The 24,873-nt window shown below is 43.4% G+C and overlaps 1 protein-coding gene across 2 annotated transcripts in view; it reads left to right on the forward strand.

Annotated features, from left to right (window-relative positions):
• Positions 1-10,660: 10,660 nt before the first annotated feature.
• The window catches only part of LOC140727457 (glucose-6-phosphate exchanger SLC37A1-like), a 103,987-nt gene continuing 89,774 nt past the window's right edge, over positions 10,661-24,873 (forward strand). The window contains exons 1-3 of one of the 2 annotated variants that reach the window (XM_073044763.1): positions 10,661-10,764; positions 17,396-17,613; positions 23,376-23,457. In XM_073044763.1, the coding sequence (XP_072900864.1) occupies positions 17,558-17,613; positions 23,376-23,457 (138 nt within the window). In that variant the 5' untranslated portion in view covers positions 10,661-10,764; positions 17,396-17,557. The remainder of the gene's footprint in view (positions 10,765-17,395; positions 17,614-23,375; positions 23,458-24,873) is intronic. The other variant, XM_073044764.1, reaches the window with a different exon arrangement.

Here is a 24,873-nt window from a genome sequence, read left to right on the forward strand (position 1 = left end):
TTACCATACCATAACTAGAGAGAAGGTTCTGTAGATAAGTCACCTGGACCAGAGACATCTGAAGTGCGTTGTAAGCCAGCTCAGGACTGGGGAAGGGAGGTGGCACCACCCACCACATTCGTCAGTTCTAGTTCCAGCCATTGAGAGATCCTTAGAAACACACACAAAATGCTGGAGGAACTCAGCAGGTCAGGCAGCGTCTGTAGAGAGGTATAAACATTTAACATTCAACTTCGGTTTATTGTTTTTAAACCAGATCACACAAGATCACACACAAGACAAAGGAGCAGAAGTAGGCCATTCGGCCTATCGAGTCTGCTCCACCACACCACCATGAGCTAAAATATTCTCCCATCTAGTTCCAATTTCCGGCTTTTTCCCCATACCCTTGATACCCTGACTAATCAGATACCTATCAATCTCCTCCTTAAACACCCTCAATGATCGGGCCTCCACAGCTGTAGCCATAAATCCACGATCCTCTGGCTAAAAAAATTTCTCCTCATCTCTGTTTTAAATGGGTACCCTCTAATTCTAAGACTGTGGGCTCTTGTCCTGGACTCACCCACCAAGGGAAACGGCCTTTCTACATCTACTCTGTCCAACCCTTTCAACATTTGAAATGTTTCTATCAGATTCCCTCTCATTCTTCTGTACTCTGACGAATACAATCCAAGAGCCGACAAATGCTCCTCATGTGTTGGTCCCTGTATTCCAGGAATCATCCTCGTGAATCTTCTCTGAACTCTCTCCAACATCAGTACATCCCTTCTAAGATAGGGGCCCCAAAACTGCACACAGTATTCCAAATGGGGTCTCACCAGTGCCCCATAGAGCCTCATCAACACCTCCTTACTCTTATACACTGTTCCTCTTAGCCAACATAGCATTCGCTTTCCTTACTGCCAATCCAACCTGGTGGTTAACCTTTAGGGTATCCTGCACTAGAACCCCCAAGTCCCTTTGCACTTCTGATTTTTGAATTTTCTTCCCATCTAAATAATAATCTGCCTGATTATTTCTTTTCCAAAATGTACAACTGTACCTTTCTCAACATTGTATCTCATCTGCTGTTTCCTTGCCCACCCTCCTAAACTGACCAAGTTTTCTCTGCAACCTTTCCGTTTCTTCAACACTTCCTGCTCCTCCACCTATCTTGGTGTCATCTGCAACCTTAGCCACAAAACCATTTAATCCATAATCTAAATCATCGATATACAGTGTAAAAAGAAGCGGCCCCAACACCAACCCCCGCAGAATACCACTAGTAACCGGCAACCAACCAGAATAGGATCCCTTTATTCTCACCCTTTGCTTTCTGCCTATCAGCCAATGCTCCACCCATTCCAATATCTTTCCTGTAATTCCATGGGCTGTCATCTTATTAAGCAGCCTCTTATGCGGCACCTTATCGAAGGCCTTTTGAAAATCCAAATACTCAACATCCACAGCCTCTCCCTTGTCAATCTTATTTGAGATTACCTCAAAAAATTCCAATAGGTCGGTGAGGCAGGATCTTCCCTTCATAAAACCATGCTGGCTAGGGCCTATCTTGTCATGCACCTCGAGGTATTTCATAACCTCGTCCTTGAGGATCGACTCCAATAACTTTCCAACTACCGATGTCAGACTAATAGGTCTGTAATTTTCTTTTTGCTGCCTCCCTCCTTTCTTGAACAGCGGAACTACATTTGTGACCTTCCAGTCCTCCGGAACCATGCTAGAGTCTATTGATTCCTGGAAGATCATTTCCAATGCCTCCACAATCTCCAAAGCCACCTCCTTCAGAACCCGTGGGTGAACCTCATCTGGTCTGGGAGACTTATCTATCCTTAGTCCATTTAGCTTCCCACACACTTTCTCTCTAGTAATCTTGACTGTACCTAATTCTATCCCCTGAGACCTCTGGCTATCAGGTATGTTGCTAATGTCTTCCACTGTGAAGACTGATGCAAAATACTCATTTAGTTCCTCTGCCATCTCCTTTTTACCCATTATAATTTCTCCAGCATCATTTTCAATCGGTCCTATATCTACCCGTGTCACTCTTTTACTCTTCATATATTTAAGAAAACTCTTGGTATCATTTTTTATGTTAATTGCCGACTTCCTTTCATAATTCATCTTTTCTTTCCTAATGACTTTCTTAGTTTCCTTCTGTAAGTTTTTAAAAGTCGTCCATTCCTCAGTTTTCCCACTAATTTTTGCTTCCTTGTTCCTCTTTTGCTTTTATTATAGCCTTAACCTCTCTCGTTAGCCACATTTGTGTCATTTTTCCATTCATGATTTTCTTTTTTCTTGGAATATATTTTTCCTGCACTTTCCTTATTTCTTGTAGGAATTTCATCCAATTCTGCTCTACCGTCCCTCCGTCTAGCTTACTTTTCCAATCAATTTGGGCCAGTTCCTCTCTCATACCACTGCCAAATGAAACAACGTTCCTCCGGACCAAGGTACACAACACAGTATGTATAACTCACAAAGGAGGTTCTTGAAAATGATTCTAGGATTGAATGGCTTGTCACGTGAAGAGCTCTTGATGGCTCTGGGCCAGTATTCACTAGAATTCAGAAGAATGAGGGGTGACCGCATTGAAATCTATTGAATGGTGAAAGGCCTTGATAGAGTGGATGTGGACAGGATATTTCCTGTGCTGGGAGAGTCTCAGAGGAGACAGCTTCAGAATAGAGGGACATCCTTTTAGAACGGAGTTGAGGAGGAATTTCTTTAGCCAGAGAGAGGTGAATATGTGGAATGTTTTGCCACAAGTAGCTGTTGAGGCCAAGCCTTTATGTATATTTAAGGCAGAGATTGATAGATTCTTGATTGGTCAGGGCATGAAGAGTTACTGGGAGAAGGGAGGAGATTGGGGCTGAGAGGAAAATTGGATCAGATATGATGAAATGGCAGAGCAGACTTGATGGGTCAAATGGCCCAATTCTGCTCTGATATCTGATGGTCTTATAGAGTACTGGAGCAAGAAAAAGTTAATGTGGGTCGGTTCTAGAGACAGGGACAATGGGAAATGAGGAAGTGCTAGACAAACTTTTTCACAAGGTTACACAGTTTAAAACCAGGGGGCATAGGATTAATATAACAAGGGAAAAGATCAACAATGAATTTAATAAAGCATAAGTCATAGGAGCAGAATCAGGTCTTTCTGCCCATCGAGCCATTCCATCATGCTGATTTGCTATCCCTCTCAACCCCATTCTCCTGCCTTCTCCCCGTCATCGTTGACATCCTGACTGATCAGGAACAAATCAACTTCTGCTTTAAATATACTCAAAGATGTGGCCTCCACAGCCGTCTGTGCCAATGAATTCCACCAATTCACTAACCTCTTGCTGAAGAAACTCATTCTCATCTCTTTTCTAAATAGACGTCTCTCTATTCTGAGGTTTTGCCCTCTGGTGCTAGACTCCCTCACTATAGGAAATATCCTCTCCATGTCAATTCTGTCTAAGCCTTTCGATATTCAATAGGTTTCAATGAGATCCCTCCACATTCTTCTAAACTTCAGCAAGTACAGGCACAGAGCCATCAAACACTCTTCATATATTAACCTTTTCACTCCCAGAATTATTCGTGTGACTCTGGACCCTCTCCAATGCCTCTACAAAATTTATTGTCAAAGGTCTGAGGGACAAGGTTTTTTGTGTGCAGGGCAATGGGAGTGTTCATGAACAGTTACTTCTCTGCCATCAGATTTCTGATTGGATGGTTAACCAGTGTACACTATCAAGTTATTTTTCTCTTTGCACTACTTTTTAGAGTTTATTTTTACGTATATATTTCTTATATTAATTTACAGTGCTTATTCATGCATATTGCACTGTATTGCTGCCACAAAACAACAAATTTCACAACAGCAGCATCTATGGAAGGGAGTGACAAATTACAACATTTGGGCAGGCACATGTCTAGGGACAGTTCAGAGGGATGTAGGTCAGAATCAAAATGGATTAGCGTGAATATTTTATGTTTGGCTTCATGGATGATTGTACAGAAAGCTTCCAGAAAATAGTGGAGAACTATGGGACAAAGAAATTAGCGTTTCATGTAAAACTAGTACAGTATTGGAATCTCCTGATGAACCCTCCTGATGAAGGGTTTCGGCCCGAAACGTCATCACTACCTCCTCCCATAGATGCTGTCTGTCCTGCTGAGTTCAGCCAGCATTTTGTGTTTTTATTTATTTCCAGCATCTGCAGATTCACTCGTGTTACAGTATTGGAATCAGGTTTACTATCTTTCACATATTATCTTGAAATTTGTTCCTTTGTGGCAGCAGTGTAGAGCAATATATTTAAGAAAACTATAAATGACAATAAGAAATATAATGTTAATGGGTTGTTTTAGAAATCTGATGGCATTGGGGAAGAAGCTGTTCCTAAAACACCGAGCGTGTGTCTTCAGTCTCCTGTACCTCCTCCCTGATGGTAGCAATGAGAAGAGGGTATGGTGGTCCTTAATAATAGATCCTGCCTCTTTGAGGCATGGCCTTTTGAAGGTGTCCTCAGTGTTGGGGAGGCAGGTGCCCATGATGAAAATGGCTGAGTTTGCAACTTACTGAAGCTTTTCCCCATCCTGTGCAGTGGCCCTTCCGTACCAGACAGTGATGCAAGCTGTTAGAGTGCTCTCCACGACACATCAGTAAAAGTTTGCAACTGTCTTTGTTGACATACCAAGTCTGCTCAAACTCTGAATAAAATATAGCCACTGTCATGGCTTCTTTGTAATTGTAGCAACATGTTGGGCGCAGGATAGATCCTCAGAGATGTTGGCACCCAGGAACTTGAAACTGATCACTCTTTCCACTTCTGATCCCTCGATGAGGACTGGTGTGTGTTCCCTCAACTTCCCCTTCCTGAAGTCCACAATCAATTCCTTGATCTTACTGATGTTGAGTGCAGGATTGTTGCTGCAACACCACTCCAGCAGCTGATCTACCTCACTCCTGTACGTCTCCTTGCCACAATCTGAAATTTTGCTGAGAATAGTTTTGTCATCGGCAAACACTTTAGATGGCATCTGAGCTGTGCCTAGGCATACAGTCATGGGTGTAGAGTAGTGGGCTAAGCACGGATCCTTGAGGTGTACCAGTGTCATTGTCACCGAGGAGGAGATGTTATTTCTGATCTGCACTGACTGTGGTCTCCTGGTGAGCAAGTCATGGATCCATATATAAGGGTGATGTATATCGTGCAGGAATGTTTCACAAGATTGTTGCTGGCACTTGGGGGGTGCGGGTGGGGGTGATATTGAACTACTGGGAGAGACTGGGTAGGCTGGGACTGTTTTCATGGAAGTGAAGGAGACTGAGGGGTGACCTGATAGAGGTTATAGAACTATGAACTACGCACATGATACAGTCTTTTCCCTAGGGAGGGCCAGTCTAAAATGAGAGGGCATAGGCTTCAGGTGAGAGGGAAATATTGAAAGGGGACAGAGTGGTAAGTATATCACACAGAGGTGGGGAGTACATGGAACAAGCTGCCAGAGGAAAAGGTGGACCATAAGACCATAAGGTTTAGGAGCAGAAGTAGGCCATTCGGCCCATTGAGTCTGCTCCGCCATTCAATCATGGGCTGATCCAATTCTTCCAGTCAAACCCACTCCCCCACCTTCTCCCCATACCCTTTGATGCCCTGGCTAATCAAGAACCTATCTATCTCTGCCTTAAATACTCCCAATGACTTGGCCTCCACAGATTTACCACACTCTGACTAAAGTAATTTCTCCGCATCTCCGTTCTAAATGGACATCCTTCAATCCTGAAGTCGTACCCTCGTGTCCTAGACTCCCCTAGCATGGGAAATGACTTCGCCGTATAAAAGGTGGAGGAGTCTCTGTATATGCTCCGGTGTCCTTCCACTGTCCAAAGACATACTGGGTAGGTTCATTGTAAATTGTCTGGTGATTAGGTTGGGGTTAATCAGGTTTGTCAGCATCACTGGGGTGGTGGGGCTCAAAGGGCCGGAAGGGCCTAATCCGTGCTGAATAAATTAAATAAATTACAATATTTAAAAGACGTTTAGACAGGTAAATGGATGGAAAAGGTTTCGAGACATAAAGGCCTGATGCAGAAAAATTTGCTGAGCTCTCGGTCAGCTCACGCTGAATCTTGGCAACTCGGTGAGTATGAACGAGATGGGCTGAAGAGACTTTCTGTGTTGTGTGGGTCAGTGAAAGCTCAACCATTCCTCCCCACTCCCCCACGGACACTGCCTGACCCACTGAGTTCAAAGCAAAAATGTGTTATTAAAGTATTATATGACACTGTATACTGCCCTGAAATTCATTGGCTTGTGGGTGTTTACATGAAAAAGGAAATTTAATAGAATTTCACAAAAAGTATACATAATCAAAGACTGATAAACAAACAATGTGCAAAAGAAGTCAAATTGTGCGAATAATCACAAAATAATACTGAGAACACGAGTTCTTCCAGTAGTTTATATTGTGCCTCAGATTCCAGTACCTGCAGTCACTTGTGTCTCCTCTCTGTGAATTGTGTTGGAATCATGGTGCTGAATTTTAAAAGAGTCTTTGCCTCGGTTCTCTAGTAGATAAGCTAAAAGAATGGGAACATGGACTGTCAAAATCAGAAACGAATCAGGTTTAATATCACTGGCGTATGTCGTGAAATTTGTTAACTTCATGGTAGCTGTACAATATAGTACATAGTAATAGGAAAAAACTGAATTACGATAAGTATATATACAGTGTGTGTATATTAGTTAAATTAGAAAAAAAATAGGTTATGTTCACAAACGAGAGAAAATCTTCAGATGCTGGAAATCCAAGCAACATGCATACAATGCCGGAGGAACTCAGCAGGTCAGGCAGCAACTATGGAAAAAAGTACAGTCGACGTTTCAGGCCGAGACCGTTCGGCAGGACTGGAGAAAAAAAGATGAGAAGATGGGGGAGGGGAAGAAGAAATAGAAGGTGATGGGTGAAACCGAGAGAGGGAGAATGGTAAAGTAAAGAGCTGGGAAATCGATTGGTGAAAGAGATAAAATAGGAGGACAGAAGGCCGTGGAGAAAGGAAAAGGGGAGGAACACCAGAGGGAGGTGATGGGCAGGTAAGGAGATAACATGAGAGAGGGAAATGGGGAATGGTGAAGGAATGGGGGGGGGGGGGGTGCGTCACCGGAAGTTTGAGAGATCGATGTTCATGCCATCAGGTTGGAGGCTACCCAGACGGAATATAGGGTGTTGCTCCCTATTGGAGGATTACAAATACCTGGGGATACGAATGGACAATAAACTGGACTGGTCAAAGAACACTGAGGCTGTCTACAAGAAGGGTCAGAGCCGTCTCTATTTCCTGAGGAGACTGAGGTCCTTTAAAATCTGCCGGACGATGCTGAGGATGTTCTACGAGGCTGTGGTGGCCAGTGTTATCATGTTTGCTGTTGTGTGCTGGGGCAGCAGGCTGAGGGTAGCAGACCCCAACAGACTCAACAAACTCATTCATAAGGCCAGTGATGTTGTGGGGGTGGAACCTGACTGTCTGACGGTGGTGTCTGAAAAGAGGATGCTGTCCAAGTTGCATGCCATCTTGGACAATGACTCCCATCCACTCCATAATGTACTGGTTAGGCACAGGAGTACATTCAGCCAGAGACTCATTCCACCGAGATGTAACACTGAGCGTCATAGGAAGTCATTCCTGCCTGTGGCCATCAAACTTTACAACTCCTCCCTCGGAGTGTCAGACACTCTGAGCCAATAGGCTGGTCCTGGATTTATTTCCACTTGGCATGATTAATTTATTATTATTTAATTATTTATGGTTTTATATTGCTATATTTCTTCACTATTCTTGGTTGGTGTGGCTGTAATGAAACCCAATTTCCCTCGGGATCAATAAAGTCTGTCTGTCTGTCTCCAACCTGAGTGTGGTCTCATTGCATCAGTAGACGAGGCCATGGACTGACATGTCAGAATAGGAATGGGAAGTGGAATTAAAATGGGTGGCCACTGGGCGATCCCACTTTTTCCGCAGATGGAGTATAGGCTGTCGGCAAATCTGTCTCCCAATCTCCCAGTGGCCAGCCACATAAATTCATTGTACTGTATGTGCAATATTGGAACTCAGGAGGCACAAATAATTTTGCTGATTCTGGAAATCTTGTGCAAAACACATAAAATGTCGACTGCATAGATGCTTCTTCTTCAAGTCATGCTTAATGGTGGTTGGCAAACCAACGTAACGTGTGTTACCACCAGCTACTGAGCATCATTCAAACACACCAAATACTTTCCTTCCATCACCACCCCATTCACATTTGTGTCACTAGAACCCCACATAGTACTATGAGCATTAAAATCTGACCATTAGCTCAAAAACTTTGTAAGATTAAAAAAGGAAAAAAGGTAAGAATGCTTATTTGAAGTCTGAACATTACTTACTCATCTTGTAAGGCATTATTAATAACTTCCTGAGTTAAGTCTTTTATCTCTAGATATTTTTTCTGGAGCTTTTAGTTAAAGTTAATTTTATTTTTTTTCTGTACTACTTTTAGTTTGTGTTGTACAATTTACCACACCTGACATGAAAGTAACAAATTTTAGTTTATCAACTATCAATGAACCCTTTGTTATAAAATCCCATTGTCAAGTTTGCTGATGACGCAATAGTGGTGGGGCTCATCACCGGCAATGATGAGATGGCCTACCGAGGAGAGGTGGAAGAGCTCGAGGCCCAGTGCTAGACAAATAACCTCTTCCTTAATACCAACAAGATAATGGAGGTGGTTATTGACCTCATGAGAATTTCACCACTCACACCTCCATTAACATCAGCAGCACGGCAGTTTCAAACTCTCGGGGGTGCATTTCACACAACCTCTTACTGTCCTAGAACACATGCTACACATAAAGAAAACTCACCTATGCCTCTGTTTCTGAGGAGGCTGAAGAGAGCTGGACTTTGCACATCCATTCTCAGGGCATTCTATAGATTCCAGAGGAGATCATCCTGACAAGCTGCATCACTGCATGATATGGAAATTGTACTGTAGTGGACAGGAACGCTTGACAACAGGCAGTCAAAACTGCCCAATACATCACCAGCACCAGCCTACCTGCCATCAAGGACACACTGCATATACAGAAAAGGACCGGTAACATCATGAAGGACCTCCTTTACTCTCTGTATACTCATGACTGTGTCCCCACCCACAGTTCCAATCTGCTAATTAAATTTTCCAACAACACTATATTGATTGACCTAATCTCAAACAATAATGAGGTGGTCTACAAGGAAGAAGTCCTCTCTCTGATACAGAAAACGACCTCTCCCTTAATGTCACAAAAACAAAGGAGCTGGTTGTGGGCTACAGGAGGAATGGAGACGGGCTAACCCCTATTGACATCAATGGATCTGGGGTTGAGAGGGTGAACAACATTACGTTCCTCGGCATACACATCACTGAGGATCTCGTGGTCTGTACATACTGGTTGTGTGGTGAAAAAGGCACAACAGTGCCTCTTTCACCTCAGTCGGTTGAGGAAGTTTGGTATGGGCCCCCAAATCCTAAGAACTTTCTACAGGGGCACAATTGAGAGCATCCTGACTGGCTGCATCACTGCCTGGTATGGGAACTGTACCTGCCCTAATCGCAGGACTCTGCAGAGTGGTGTGGACATCCCAGTGCATCTGTAGTTGTGAACTTCTCATGATTCAGGACATTTACAAAGACAGGTGTGAAAAAAGGGCCCGAAGGATCACTGGGGACTCAAGTCACCCCAACCACAACCAATTCCAGTTGCTACCATCCGCGAAATGGTACCGCAACATAAGAGTCAGGACCAACAGGCTCTGGGACAACTTCTTCCACCAGGCCATCAGACTGACTAATTCACGCTGATTTGAGTGTAGTTCTACGTTACATGGACTGTTCTATTTATTATAAATTACTGTGATTACACATCCCACATTTAGATGGAGACATAACGTAATGATTTTTACTCCTCATGTATGTGAAGGATGTAAGAAATAAAGTCAATTCAATTTACATACCCTGCTGATAGACTGTCAAAATTTGAACTTTGGCAGCTTAGCATCACTTTGTGGGCATACAATCATTCTACATAGGCTATCTTATTGTGTTTCTTTTTTCATTATTATTGTGTTCTTTATCTTTAGTGTTTTTTTCCCGTGTGGCTCCGGATCCGGAGTAACAATCATTTCCTTCTCCTTTGCACTTTTATACAGGAAATCACATTAAACAATCCTGAATCTTGAAAATCATGCACTTTACACATTGACTTTAACCTATCAGTATTCTGGACATTAATAGGTCCCATTGACGCAGTCTTTTGTGCTTTCTGGAAGAACTTCTGTCTATTTCTACCCGGACATTCTGAACTTCCACGGCTTATATACGGAACACTGCTTAGACGGTCGATGTGCCCCTCCACAGTTGCTACATTTTGGCCTAGTCCTTCTTCACAATTACATAATTATGTTCTCCAGCACATCTGCAACACAGCATTTTATGCCTACACCTCCACAAATGCTGCTTGGCTTGCTGAGTGGAGTGTGAGTTGAAGGTGTCCGCACGGAAGTACTACAATGTCCAGGATGCCCGGCGGCAGCACATGCTCAGTACGTCGGGGCTGGGGACGCATGCGCAGCGCTTAGCTGGCTGCGGCGGCTGCTGCACCTGTTGCCACCCGGAAGTGCTGGTTGTCAGGTGAAGGAGCTGTCAGGGAAGCGGGATACTCTACCAGGATCGGCTGGCATCGGTGAGTGCAGGCTGGTGTCGGGGCGGTAGTGACAGCAGGCTGGGGGAGGGGGGGGGGGGGGAACGGTACAGGGGTTGTCTCTGTCCCGGGATGGGTGCCGAGCTGACCTCTACCTCGGGTCGGTCTCCAGTGTCACCCGGCAGGTCACTCTCCCCGGGTGTAGGGCCCGTTGCACCGGTGACTGCTCTTTCACACCGCTTGTAGTTGACGTGTATGGGAAGCAGAGTGATAGGTTAGAGGATGGGGTAGTTGTGTAAAGGTAGAGAAACTGTGAGGAAGGATCCGCACTGGGAAGTGGCCAAATTGCAGTCAGTTGGATGGGATGAAAAATTTTTGTTTTTCATTTTCCCCTCTCCTTCTTCCCTCTTCTCTAATTTCCCACTGGCCTCTTGCCTCTTCTCACTTCCCTCTGGTGCCCCTCCTTTCTCCAATGGTCACACCCCTCTTCTATTGGACTCCTCCTTCTTCAGTCCTTTGCCTTTTCCGCGCATCACCTCTCAGCTTCTCACTTCATCCTCTCCCTCCTCACCCACCTGGCTTCACCTGTCACCTTCTAGCTTGTCATCCTCCCCCTCCCCTCACCTTCGTATTCTGGCATCTTCCCCCTTCCTTTCCAGTCCTGATGATGGGTCTCGGCCTGAAACATCAACTGTTTATTCATTTCCACAGATGCTGCCTGACCTGCTGTGTTCCTCCAGCATTTTGTGTGCCTCTATTTGAATGCTAGAAGGATCAGGAAGAAGGGTTGATGAACTATATGTAACCATATAACAATTACAGCAAGGAATCAGGCCATCTTGGCCCTTCTAGTCCGTGCCAAATGCTTACTCTCACCTAGTCCCACTGACCCGCACTCAGCCCATAACCCTCCATTCCTTTCCTGTCCATATACCTATCCAATTTTACTTTAAATGACAATACCAAACTTGCCTCTACCACTTCTACTGGAAGCTTGTTCCACACAGCGACCACTCTCTGAGTAAAGAAATTCCCCCTCGTGTTATCCTTAAACTTTTGCCCCCTAACTCTCAACTCATGTCCTCTTGTTTGAATCTCCCCTACTGTCAATGGAAAAAGCGTATCCACATCAACTCTATCTATCCCCCTCATAATTTTAAATACCTCTATCAAGTCCCCCCTCAACCTTCTACGCTCCAAAGAATGAAGACCTAACTTGTTCAACCTTTCCCTGTAACTTAGGTGCTGAAACCCAGGTAACGTTCTAGTAAATCTTCTCTGTACTCTCTCTATTTTGTTGACATCTTTCCTATAATTCGGTGACCAGAACTGTACACAATACTCCAAATTCAGCCTTACCAATGCCTTGTACAATTTTAATGTTACATCCCAACTCCTATACTCAATGCTCTGATTTATATTTATAACTGTTAAAACATAGAACAGTACAGCACAGTACAGGTCCTTCAGCCCATGATGTCATGTTGACCTTTTAACGTACTCTAAGATCAATCTAACCCTCCGACATAGCCCTCCATGTTCTGTTTGCTCTCTGTTCTACGTGGAGGAATATGGCTGTCCTGGGAAGTAGTTTTGCTGTTATTCAGTAGTAATTTAAATCCTCCCAGGATGGAGTATATGTGCATTGGGAAGCATTTTGAATGTCCACAAGGCATGTTGAAACTGATTTGAGATCAATATGGAACATAGAAAGGTACAGCAGAGTACAAGCCCTTTGTTCCACGATGTGGCAGCCTTTTAACCCACTCTAAGATTGATGGAATGCTTCCCTCCTGTACTTTCTTCCATGTGCCTACCTAAGAGTCTCTTTAATGGTACTTGGGAGGCCATGAAAGCAGGCTGGGAAGGGTATAGGGGTGAAGAAGTGACACAACATATTGATGAAGGCAGCGCAGTGTGAATGAAGGCAGGCAAATTGGAAAAAGCTTCAGGAAGTTGTAAATTCAGTCAGCTCCATCGTGGGCACCACCCTCCCCGGCATCGAGGACACCTTCAAAAGGTGATGCCTCTAAAAGGCGGCATCCACCATTAAGGACCCCATCACCCAGGTCATGTCTTGTTCTCATTGTTACCATCACGAAGGAGGTACAGGAGCCTAAAGTGATTGAGGAACAGCTTCTTCGCCTCTGCCAACAGATTTCTGAATGATCTATGAATCCAAAAACACTTCCTTCATATTTTTTCCTCTTATTTTACTACTTTATTTTTAAAACATATGCTTATTGCAACTTATAGTCTTTTTATTATGAACTGCTGCCATATAACAACAAATTTCATGACATATGCCAGTGATATTAAACCTGATCTTGATTGATTCTGATGTGGTATATTTTAATAATGCATTTGACAGGATTCCACGATTCCTCATGACAGGCTCATTCAGAAAGTCAGGAGACATGTATTTATTGGGAATTTCGGCTGTGTGGATTCAGAATTGTCTTGCCCACAAAAGGCAGTGGGTGGTATTCTGCCTGGAGGTCTGTTCTGGGACCCTGATTTTTGTGATTTTTGTAAATGACTCGGATGAGGAACTGGAAGGGTGCCTCCTTCCCGAAGGGTGAGAAGAGAGCACGGCCTGGATGGTGGGGTTCCTTGATGATGGATTGATGCTTTCTTGTAGCAGTGCTCTTTGTAGGTGTGCCCAGCAGTGGGGATGGCTTTGCCGGTGATAGATTGGGCTGTATCCACTACTTTCTGTAGCCTTTTCTGGTCTTGGGCATTGGTGTTTCCATACCAGTCTGAGATCGACCAGCCAGGATACACTGCACTGTGCATCTACAGAAGTTAGAAGGTGTGAATTGAAATTTATTGTTCAGCGGCTGCTGTATTGTACAAAGATATAAAATCAGTTCAAGTTCAGTTTATCACCTTTCACATGTATACTGCCAAATAAAATAATGTTTCTCTAGGTCGAGGTACACAACACAGCACATTTAACTCACACACACAACACAAAAATTAATATTACCACAATAAACTAACAAATAATAAGTCACAAAGTAAACAGTATAATGCTACTGGTGCTTCATGCGTGAGGAGACCTGGGTAGTGGCAGGGTGTTCAGTTGTCTTATGGTCTGGGGAAGAAGCTGTTTCGCATCCTCATATTACACTACCTCCTGCCTGATGGTAGGGCGTGAAAGAAATTGTTGGACGACTGGGAGGGATCATTGATTGTGCTGAGGGCCCAGCCTATGCAATGCTCTGTTAAATATCTCTGATGGGTGGGCGAGAGACTCTGATGTTCCATGCAATCCGTGCGGTCACTATAAATGACTAATTGGTCAGCATTACCGCTTCGAGTCTGGTGGTGCTGGTGTGGATGCTACGCAGCCTCCTCCCTGATGGGACAAACAGTCCATGAGCAGGGTCACGCTCTGCTCTTCTCATTCAGCTAATCAAATTGCCAAGTGTTGGCCTCTGCTGAGTTAACAGAATAACAACTACAACAGGAGTCCAGTCGGAATTGGAATTAGAGCCTGGATCTTGTTCTCAGGAGAACAGTTTAGGCTCCTGATTCCTGTTGTTATTGATTAATCCCTTGGTGTAAACATTGGGAAATCTATGTCAAGTTTATTATCACATGCCCAGGTGCACTGAAAAATTACTTACAGCAGCATCACAGGTACAGAGCATCAGATAAACAGCAACTCACAAGGAAAAATCAATTAACTGTAAATTATACACAATTTTTACAAGAAAACCACACTTATAATAATAAAAGAATGTATTTTAGTGCAAAGTGATTAGTTCAGTTCATGTTTAATTGTCCTTCAACCATATATGAACACCCAAATCAAAACAACGTTCCTCTGGAGCCAAGGTACAAAACAGCATTGCTATACACAGCACAAGGCACATACAGCACGTATATGATAAGACAGCAAGTAAACATGCAGTCACACAAAATGGATATGTATATATCTGTGCAAAGGTCTCAGGCACCCTAGATGTTTTTCTAGGGTCAGCATGAAGAATGCTGTTTCCTAGCCCAATGACTCTATGACTAATAGGTTAAATGTGTGGAAAAAGTTGTTGAAGCTGCAGACCAGTGCTCTGTAGAGAAGTTGGAATATTCTATTGGATTTTAGATATCTGAGTGGCAGGGTGGAGATAAAGGGTGGCGCTCATTCTCTCTGCCAGCCCTGCAGGTCGCTCTTGGGCAAGGTGTAGCACCTACTTAGCCCCAGATCAGGGTCACGTGAAGCCATGGCAGCAGGTGGTGGATGGTTGTACGATCAGCTGGTGCAGACCACAAGTCCTTGTTATGTGACCACTGATGCCAGGCAGATCATCTCTGAAGAGTATTGATAATGGTTGGGGTCACCTGTCTTGTAAAGACACTGGCCAGAAGAAGGCAATGGCAAACCACTCCTGTAGAAAAATTTGCCAAGAACACTCGTGGTCAAAGACCATGATCTCCCACGTCGTACGACATGGCACGTGATGATAGTGATTAGTGCATCAGTAGAAAAGAACAAATTTTAGATTTCCAAACATTCATTTTCCAAAAAATTAAATGTTACAGAGAAATATTTGTATTTCATTAAAGAAAGTAACATGAAGTAAAAGATGACTTTTCCAGTAAAAACTTGACGACTTTTTAGATATCTAGCCAGTGTATGATTAAACAAAGATAACAAACAGGTGCTAATGATCAATGATGTAATGGATTTAATGAACTAAACTGAAACAAAAACGGGTGTAAAAGGAATCAAACTTGGTAAAGGACAACTAAACTAAAAGGTGAGAGAGTGGCAGATATGACAGTTTAACCCTTAAATCATCGATTCTTACTCCATGGCAAGAGTGAGCACAGCAACGAGACACGAGTTGGTCATCCTGCATCAGCAAGGTCTCTCCCAAACAGAAATTTTGCTGTAGACAGGAGTTTCAAGATGTGCTGTCCAGCTTTTCAGAAGAAGCTGAAAGAGGCAGGTATGTTTGTGGATCAGATACACGGTGATCGGCCATGGAAGCAGTGCAGCAGAGGAGAGACACATCAAACCGATGTCCCTTCTAACTTAGAAGAAGTCTAGCACTGCCATCAGGTGTGAACTGACTGAAGCCACTGGAACACAACTACGTCCCTCTATAATCTGGAGAAGTCTTGTCAGAAGTGGTCTTCATGGAAGAGTTGCTGCCAAAAGCCATTCCTCCGAAATGTAAACAAAGCCAAGTGACTGATGTACACACAAAAACATAAGAACTGGGGTGCTGAACAATGGCAGCAGGTGCTCTGGACTGATGAGATAAAATTTGAAATTTTTGGCTCAATCAGGAGGCAGTTTATCCATAGGAGAGCTGGAGAATGCTACATAGATGAGTGTCTGCAGCCAACAGTGAAGTGTGGTGGACATTCCTTTCAGGTTTGAGGCTGCATTTCTGCAAGTGGATTTGGTGATCTGGTCAGAATTAATAGACTCCTCAATGCTAAGAAGTTCAAGCAGATTCCCATCTATCACACAGTACCATCAGGGAGATGCCTGATTGGTCCCAACTTAATTTTGCAGCAGGACAATGACCACAAACTCATGACCAAGGTCATAAAGAACTGTCTTCAGTGAAGAGGAGAACAAGGAGTTCTGCGACAAATAGTGTGGCCTCCACAGAGCCATGATCTCAATGTCATCAAGGCTCTCTGGGATTACCTGCAGAGACAGAAGCAAGTGAGACAGCCAAAGTCTGCAGAAGAACTACGGCAAGCTCTCCAAGAAGCTTGGAACAATTTGCCAGCCGATTTTCTTTTAAAACTGCATGACAGTATACCTAAGAGAATTGATGCAGTTTTAAAGAGCAAATACACTATTTGCTGCACGTGGTGGTGGTAGAGTTGGTTGAAATAGGGCTGCAACGTGAACGCTTCTATCTTGGCCCCTAAGCAAATGGGGGTATACAACTAGCCCAACAACTTGTGAATGTGGAACTGAGCCACAAACTATGTAACGTCTCCTGCATTGCCCATCGCTAGAGGAACCCTGTACTGTTGCAGATCTTGCTGAATTCAACAAGGCGCAAAAATGTGTCCAGTTCTGGCTGGGCCATGTATAGTCTGTCTGTGGACATGATAAGAACAAAGGGCAAATATTGATTTAACTTAGGTTTTTTTTACTGGTTACTGCTCTTTATAGTAATCTTTTGATATTCAGAAAATTTTCATTTCATTATTTTTTAAAGCACCTTCACTTTACAGAATTTTATATATGGAGAGAGATAGATAGCGGCGATCTTGATGGTAGATGTTGCTTTCTCGAGGCAGCACTTTCTGTAGATACTGCCAGTGGTGGGAGGGATGGGCCTGTGATGTATAGGAATTAGTTCAAATTAGGTTATGGAATAGCCGTAGGTAATTATCTTGCTAAAATGTTACCTCACACATATCGAAAGAATGTTAATTGGAGGGAATGGTTGTGGATATTGTTGACAGAACTGAACACCCGTTGAAAAATACAACAGATAATGGAGAACTTGGGGTTATGCATGTACAGAATGTATTACATATGTAAATGTGCCTGTGACGTGGTTGACAGTGAGATTAGGGAAGAGATAACCATCATTTGAATGCAGAACTCACTACTGACAATAACTGTCATCCATTTCAGCAAGTGTTTTTAATAATTTGATTGTTAATCATAATAATCTCTTTATTCTAGTTTTATGGAGAAGACCTGTCAGAGGAAGAGAAGGATGACATTTTTCAGCACCAGGCCTTTGCGCAGATAGACCAAAATCTTTGAAACCAACACCACCTGCTTTAAACGCAGCAAAGTGAATTCTTGGACCCTTGTCGGAGTTTAGGTAACGGGCAGCAATCAATGGCCTCGGTTCCTTTGGGGATTTACTTTGTAACTTCGTTTACTCGTGACCAATGGTGAGTGAAACAAAAAATGTGAAATTTGTTGTTTTGCAGCAACAGTACAGTCTTCTTCTTAAGCCCATCGTCCTCATTGGGGCACGGGCTGCTGATGGCAGCTCACAAGAGTCCTCTGTCCTGGGCTAGTCTTTCAAATTGTCCCCAGGTGTAGCCCATCGAAGATCTTTCCACTCCCAGGGATGAGGTCTTTGGGGCTTCTGCTGGCATTTCTGTAGCTCTGGGTTTTTACGGGATGGGGTTGCTAGTCCTATGTCAAACCCTCTTCCTTTCACAGCCAGACTTGGGACAGTTCACGGTGGAGTTTAGGAGTACAATGCACTACATAAAAAATATACTATAGAAATTACATTAAGAAATGTATTTAAAAATTATAAGTAGTATAAAAGGAGAGCGTAAGTAGTGAGGTCGTGTTCATGGGTTCATTGACCATTCAGAAATCTGATGGTGGAGGGGAAGAAGCTGTTTCTAAAACATTTAGTGAGGTTGTAAGGAAGTTATTTTCTTTTGCAATCCCAACCTTAATTGGAATTTATCTGCTCTTGCCTTTTACATCATTGTGTACATATCCTGTTTGCAGTGCCAGCTAAGTGCAATAAAAAGCACTTTTGTCTTATCATCATTTCAGTAAACATACACACCTAAAGTAGTAGCAATGAAGAGTTCAGTAAGCAGAGTTGCCACATTTCAGAATTGTGCTTTTGAAAATAGCCCGGATTTTTTGGGTAAAGTTTATACCATCATGAAATGCTGGCGTGCGAGAAGAGCTCTTTTCTTGGTTACAGTCTGTCTGATACTTACTGTAAATGTCACCACTCTCATACTCCCCCTTTGCGTAGTTCCTTGTCTGAGCGGTTGAACAGGTTTATCTTGTTTCTGTATCTGAGGGGTAGTTCAGCTAAATTCTATCATTTATGATGCACATGACACACTAATAAACAATACCCGAGCAAGGATAGTCCTCTGTGCTGGTGAGAAAGACATGAACCACATTAGATCTCACAGAATTCTGTGGCATATAATGCCCAGAATGTGCGTTTGGAAGAATATACAGCATAAAGGCAGAGACTGTTTTCTAATTGGGGAATAAATTCAGAAATCAGGGATGCAGAGAGAGCTCCTGTCCTCTAAAGGTTAAATTGCTGGCTGAGTCAGTAGTGAGGAAGGCACATGCAATGTTAGCATTCATTTTGAGAGGATTAGAATATAAAAACAAGGATGTAATGCTGAGGCTTTGTAAGGCAGTGCTCAGACCACACGAGGAGTATTGTGAGCAGTTTTGTGTCTCCGTACCAGGAAACGATGTGCTGGCATTGGAAGTTTACGAGAATGATCAAGGGAGTGAAACGGGAGTGAATGAGTATTTGATGACTCTCGTCCTGTACTTGCTGGAGTTTAGAAGAATGAAGGAGAACCTCATAGAAACCTATTGAATATTGAAAGGCCTGGATAGAATGGATGTGGAGAGGATATTTCCTACAGTGGGCGAGTCTAGGACAAGAAAGCACACCATCAGAATAGAAGGATGGCCCTTTAGAACAGAGATGAGGGGGAATTTCTTTAGCTAGAGGGAATCCACTGGTTGTGCGGGCCAAGTCATTGAGTGTATTTAAAGCAGAGCTTGATAGTTGCTAGATTAGTAAAGGTGTCAAAGTTTATGAGGGGAAGGCAGGAAAAAGGGGTTGAGGGGGATAGTAAATCACCCATGATAGAATGGCAGTGCAGACTCGATGGGTCGAGTGACTTAATTCTGCTCCTATGTCTTTAGTCTTATGATCTTATGGAATGGCCTAACTTTATTTGTATGTCTTATGGTATAGTATCTGGTAGAGAAGCTATCAAGAAGTGAAGGGCAGATAAGCTTAATCTCGACTCCCCCTTCCTGTTGTAAATGCCAAATATTGAGTCTGGTTAACATTATATCACAGAGCACCACAGACCCATCAAGTGCCATCGACCTGCACCCAGACCATGGACCTCTATACACCTCCCATCCATGTGCTTGCCAAACTTCTCTTAAATGCTGAATTCGGACCTGCATCCACTGGCAGCTTGTTTCACACTCTCACCATCCTCCTCATGTTCCCCTTAAATATTTCACCTTTCACCCTTAACCCATGACTTCTAGTTCTAATCTCACCCAACCTCAGCAGAAAAGCCTCCTTGCATTTACCCTGTTTATACCCCTCATAATTTTGTACACCTCTATCAATTCTCCTATGCTCCAGGGAATATAGCATGGATAAAGCAGTGGCTGATTGGCCAGAGCCGAAGAGTGGGAATAAAGGAAGTCATTTCAGGTTGGCTGCCTGTGACTAGTGGTAGCCACAGTGGTCTGTGCTGGCACCACTTCTTTTTCCATCATACATCACTGACATGGATGACACATTACACATTTACACTATACGCTGCATCCGCAAAGCAAACAGCATTATGAAGGACCCCACACACCCCTCATACAAACTCTTCTCCCTCCTGCCGTCTGGGAAAAGGCACCAAAGCATTCGGGCTCTCACGACCAGACTATGTAACAGTTTCTTCCCCCAAGCTATCAGACTCCTCAATACCCAGAGCCTGAACTGACACCAACTTACTGCCCTCTACTGTGCCTATTGTCTTGTTTATTATTTATTGTAATGCCTGCACTGTTTTGTGCACTTTATGCAGTCCTGGGTAGGTCTGTAGTCTAGTGTAGTTTTTTTTCCTATGTTGTTTTTACATAGTTCAGTGTAGTTTTTGTACTGTTTCATGTAACACCATGGTCCTGAAAAATGTTGTCTCGTTTTTACTGTGTGCTGTACCAGCAGTTATGGTCGAAATGACAATAAAAAGTGACTTGGCTTGACATTTGATGGCTTTGTGGTCAAGTTTGTGTTTAATATGAAGATAGGTAAAGGGGCAGGTAGTTTTGAGGAAAGTAGAGAAGCTACAGAAGGATTGATAGATTAAGAGAATGGGCAAATAAATGACAAATGGAATACAGTGTCGGGAAGTGTATGGTCATGCAGTTTGGTAGAAGAAATAAAAGTGTAGACTGTTTTCTCAATGGAGAGAAAATTCAAAAATCTGAGGTCCAAAGGGACTTGAGAGTACTCATGCAGGTGGTGAGACAGACAAATGCGATGTTGCATGGATCAAGGATGTAATGTTGAAGCTTTATAAAGCACTGGTGATGGAGTATTGTGAGGAGTCTTGGTCCCCTTTTTTAAGAAGGGATATGCTGACATTGGAGGGGGTTCAAAGGAAAATGATTTCGGGATTGAAAGGCTTATCATATGAGGAGCATTTAATGATTCTGGGCTTCTACTCACTGGAATGCAGAAGAATAAGGGGTGACCTCATTGAAACCTATTGAGTGGTGAAAGGCCTCGATGGAGTGGATTTAGAGAGAATGTTTCTTATGGTGGGGGAGTCAAAGACCAGAGGACACATCATCAAAATAGAGGCGTGTCCTTTTAGAACAGCGATTAGAAGGAAGTCCTTTAACTAGAGAGAGGTGAATCTGTGAAATTCGTTGCCACAGGTGGCTGTAGAGGCCAAGTCATTGGATACATTTAAGGCAGAGGTTGATAGATTAGTCAGGGTATGAAGGGATAGGGGGAGAGGGCAGGAGCTTGGGACTGACAGGGAAAATGAATCAGTCATGATAAAATTGCGGACAGACTGGACACGTCAAATGGCCTAGTTCTGCTTCTATGTCTGATGGTCTCATAAAGTCCTAATCTTTTCAACCTTTCTCTATCACTCAGATTCTTGTATCCCAGCAACATCCTTGCAATTTTTTTAAGAAACTCTTTCAATCTTACTGACATCTTTCCTGTGGATAGGTGACCAGAACTGCACACAATACTCCAAATTCGGCCTCACCACCGTCTGGCATAATTTCACATAACACCCCATCTCCTGTAATCAGCACTTTGATCTCTGAAGAACAATGAGCGAAAGGCTTTCTTTAGAACCCTCTCCCTGTGACATCACTTTCCAGATCCCTTTGTTCTTCCTCTTGTGGCTCTTGAGTCATTCCTACCATCTCCTGATGATGCTGAAGTTTGAGCTTCTCTGGGACATGCAGAGCTGGTTTATATCAATTATGGAATATGCATGCTTTTGTCACACTTGCTGTGTCACCATTCTCGACACTAACAATCCATGTGTTCCTGCATGCTACCATCTTGTGATATTCAAAGTTTCAAAATCTGATCCAACATCCTGCTACCTGTAACCTACACTCATCCCAGTCATTAATCTCTCCCTGACCACTGTGTTGTGCTGGCTTTTGGTTAATGAATTCTTTGATAATAAGATTATTATCCTTGTTTTAAAATTCCCCCCATAGTCTCTGGAACCTCAAACAAGAGAAAACCTGCAGATGCTGGAAATCGGAGCAACACACACAAGTTGCTGGAGGAACTCAGCAGGTCAGGCAGCATCTGTGGAAAAAAGCACAGTTGACATTTTGGCCCGAAATCCTTTGGCAGGAGTACCCTGCTCAAGGGCTTCAGCCCGAAACATCGACTGTGCTTTTTTCCACAGATGCTGCCTGACCTGCTGAGTTCCTCCAGCAACTTGTGTGTGTTTCTCTGGATCTCCTCCAGAGACTTTTTCTCTGGATGGAAATGGCTAAAATGAGGGGGCATAATTTTAAGATGATTTGAGGTAAGTATTTTTTACACGGATAGTAGTGGATGCATGGAATACTCTTGCTGGGGTGGTGGTAGAGGCAGGTACATTAGGGGCATTTATGAGACTCTTAAGATAGGCACATGATGATGAAAATGGAGGGTTATATGGGAGGGAAGGAGTAGATTGAGCTCAGGATAGGTTATAAGTATGGTACAACACTGTGGGCCAAAGAGCCTACTATGCTGTACCGTTCTGTGTATATCAGGTCTGAAAGATAGATGGGAGATAATGAGTACAGAAAGGTGTGGGGAGAGTAATTTGCTTGGAACTTTGAACTTATTGTTCAAATGCTTGAGTCCGTGTGTGCACAGGCGGAATGAAAAACTTATTTGCAGCAGCATCACAGGCACAGAGCGTCAGATAAACAGCATTCACTTGAAAACCATGCACCAAAGAATTTATACACATCTTTTACAAGAAAGAACACAATTAGATCAAAAATTAAGTGCATTTTAGTGAAAACTTCACTACTGCACCACCATGTTTCCATTCACTAGGACTGAACATCGTCAAATCTCTCTTTTAATCGTGTTACCCCTTTAATAGTCTGTCCTTTTCACTAGCTGTACTAGCTTTCCTCATTTAGTTTTTGAGCCTGATTTTGATTGTTCGTTCCTGTGAGATGTTTTGGACTATCTCACTGTCACGAGCGTGTGCTGCATATGTCGAGCTGCTCTCAACTGTTCCTACCATTATGAACGAGGTATAGAAGCCTTGGGCCACACACCAGCAGGTTCAGGAACAGTTATTACCCCTCCCACCAGGCTGCTGAACCAGAGGAGATATCTTCACTCATTTCAACCCTGAACTGATTCCAAACTTAGGGACTCGCTTTCAAGGACTCTACAACTCATTGTCAGTATTATTTGTTTTGTTTAATATATTTATGTAGTTTGCCTTTTGCACATTGGTTGCTTGTTTGTAGTTCTCAATTGATTCTATAGTATTTCTTCATTCTTCTGTGAATACACACAAGAAGGTGAATCTCAGGGTTGTTTATGGTGACAATAAATTATTTATTATACTTTGATAGCTTTACTCTGAATTTTGAAGTTTGATCTTGTAATTATATTTTTCAGCTACAAAACATTCACACTAGTTCTGACCTTCCTGCTGTACACAGCCTACCATCTGTCCCGAAAGCCAATCAGCATTGTCAAGGTGAGAACTTGTTTTGTTTTGAGGAGTAGTCAGCCTGTATGTATAGCAATGCCATTCAAGGTTGGGTATCCAACTCGTTATTCTCTGCAACTTCTGCCATCTCCAAAGGGATCCTACCACCAAACTTCCCCCCACTCTCTGCTTTCTGCAGGGATCACTCCCTCCATGATTTCCATGTCCATTTGTCCCTCCCGACAGGTATCCCTGCAAGTGGCCTCCTTCACCTCCATTCAGGGCTCAAATAGTCCTTCCAGGTGAGGTAACTTATCTAGTGGGGTCATAGAAACATAGAAAACCTGCAGCACACAAATTTGTGCCAAACATGTCCCTACCTTAGAAATTACTAGGCTTTATCCATAGTCCTCTATTTTTCTAAGCTCCGTGTACCTATCCAAAAGTATCTTAAAAGACCCTATCGTATCTGCCTCCACCACCATTGCTGGCAGCCCATTCCATGCACTCACCACTCTCTGCATATAAAAGCTTACCCCTGACATCTCCTCTGTACCTACTCCCCAGTATCATAAACCCGTGTCCTCTTGTGGCAACCATTTCAGCCCTGGGAAAAAGCCTCTGACTATCCACATGATCAATGCATCTCATCACCTTATACACCTCTATCAGGTCACCTCTCATCCTCCATGGATCCAAGGAGAAAAGGCCAAGTTCACTCAACCTGTTCTCATAAGGGTTGTCTATTGTATTCGGTGCTCCTGATGCAGATTCTTCTACGATAAGATTCGTCGTAAATTGGGGGACAGCTTCATTGAGGACCTCTGCTTCGTCCACCTAAAGTGGAACTTCCTAGTGCCAAACATTTCAATTCCAATTCTTAGATGTTGGTCCATGACCTTCACAATGCCTGGGTAGCCTCCAACCTTGATGGCACGATTATCAATTTCTCCTTTTGATTAAAAAAAAACTTTCCTCCCCCCTCCTCACTTCTTCTATTCCCCACTCTGGTCTTTTACCTCTTCTCACTTGCCTATCACCTCTCCTGGGTCCCCTCCTACTCTCCTTTCTCCTACAGCCCACTCTCCTCTCCTATCAGATTCCTTCCCCTCCAGTCCTTTATCTTTCCCAACCACCTGGCTTGACCTGTCACCTTCTAGACATTCTCCCTCCGCCCCCCCCACCTTTTTATTCTGTGAACATCCCCCTTCCTTACCAGTTCTGATGAAGGGTCTTGACCAGTCTTCTTTCAAGAAATCTCTGGCTATTTGCCATCAACTTATAACCTGTAACACAAGAGGTCCCAACATACTAGACCACTGCTACACTACGGTAAGGTGAGCCTACTATTCCATGCCCAGACTGCATTTTGGGAAATCTGATCACTTGGCTTTCCTTCTACCTGCATACAAGCAGAGGCTAAAGAGATGAGGACAATGAAGAGTCAGTTGTGGGAGGCTATAG

The sequence above is a fragment of the Hemitrygon akajei genome, chromosome 5 (genome assembly GCF_048418815.1).
Source record: "Hemitrygon akajei chromosome 5, sHemAka1.3, whole genome shotgun sequence".
NCBI classification, from domain to species: domain Eukaryota; kingdom Metazoa; phylum Chordata; class Chondrichthyes; order Myliobatiformes; family Dasyatidae; genus Hemitrygon; species Hemitrygon akajei.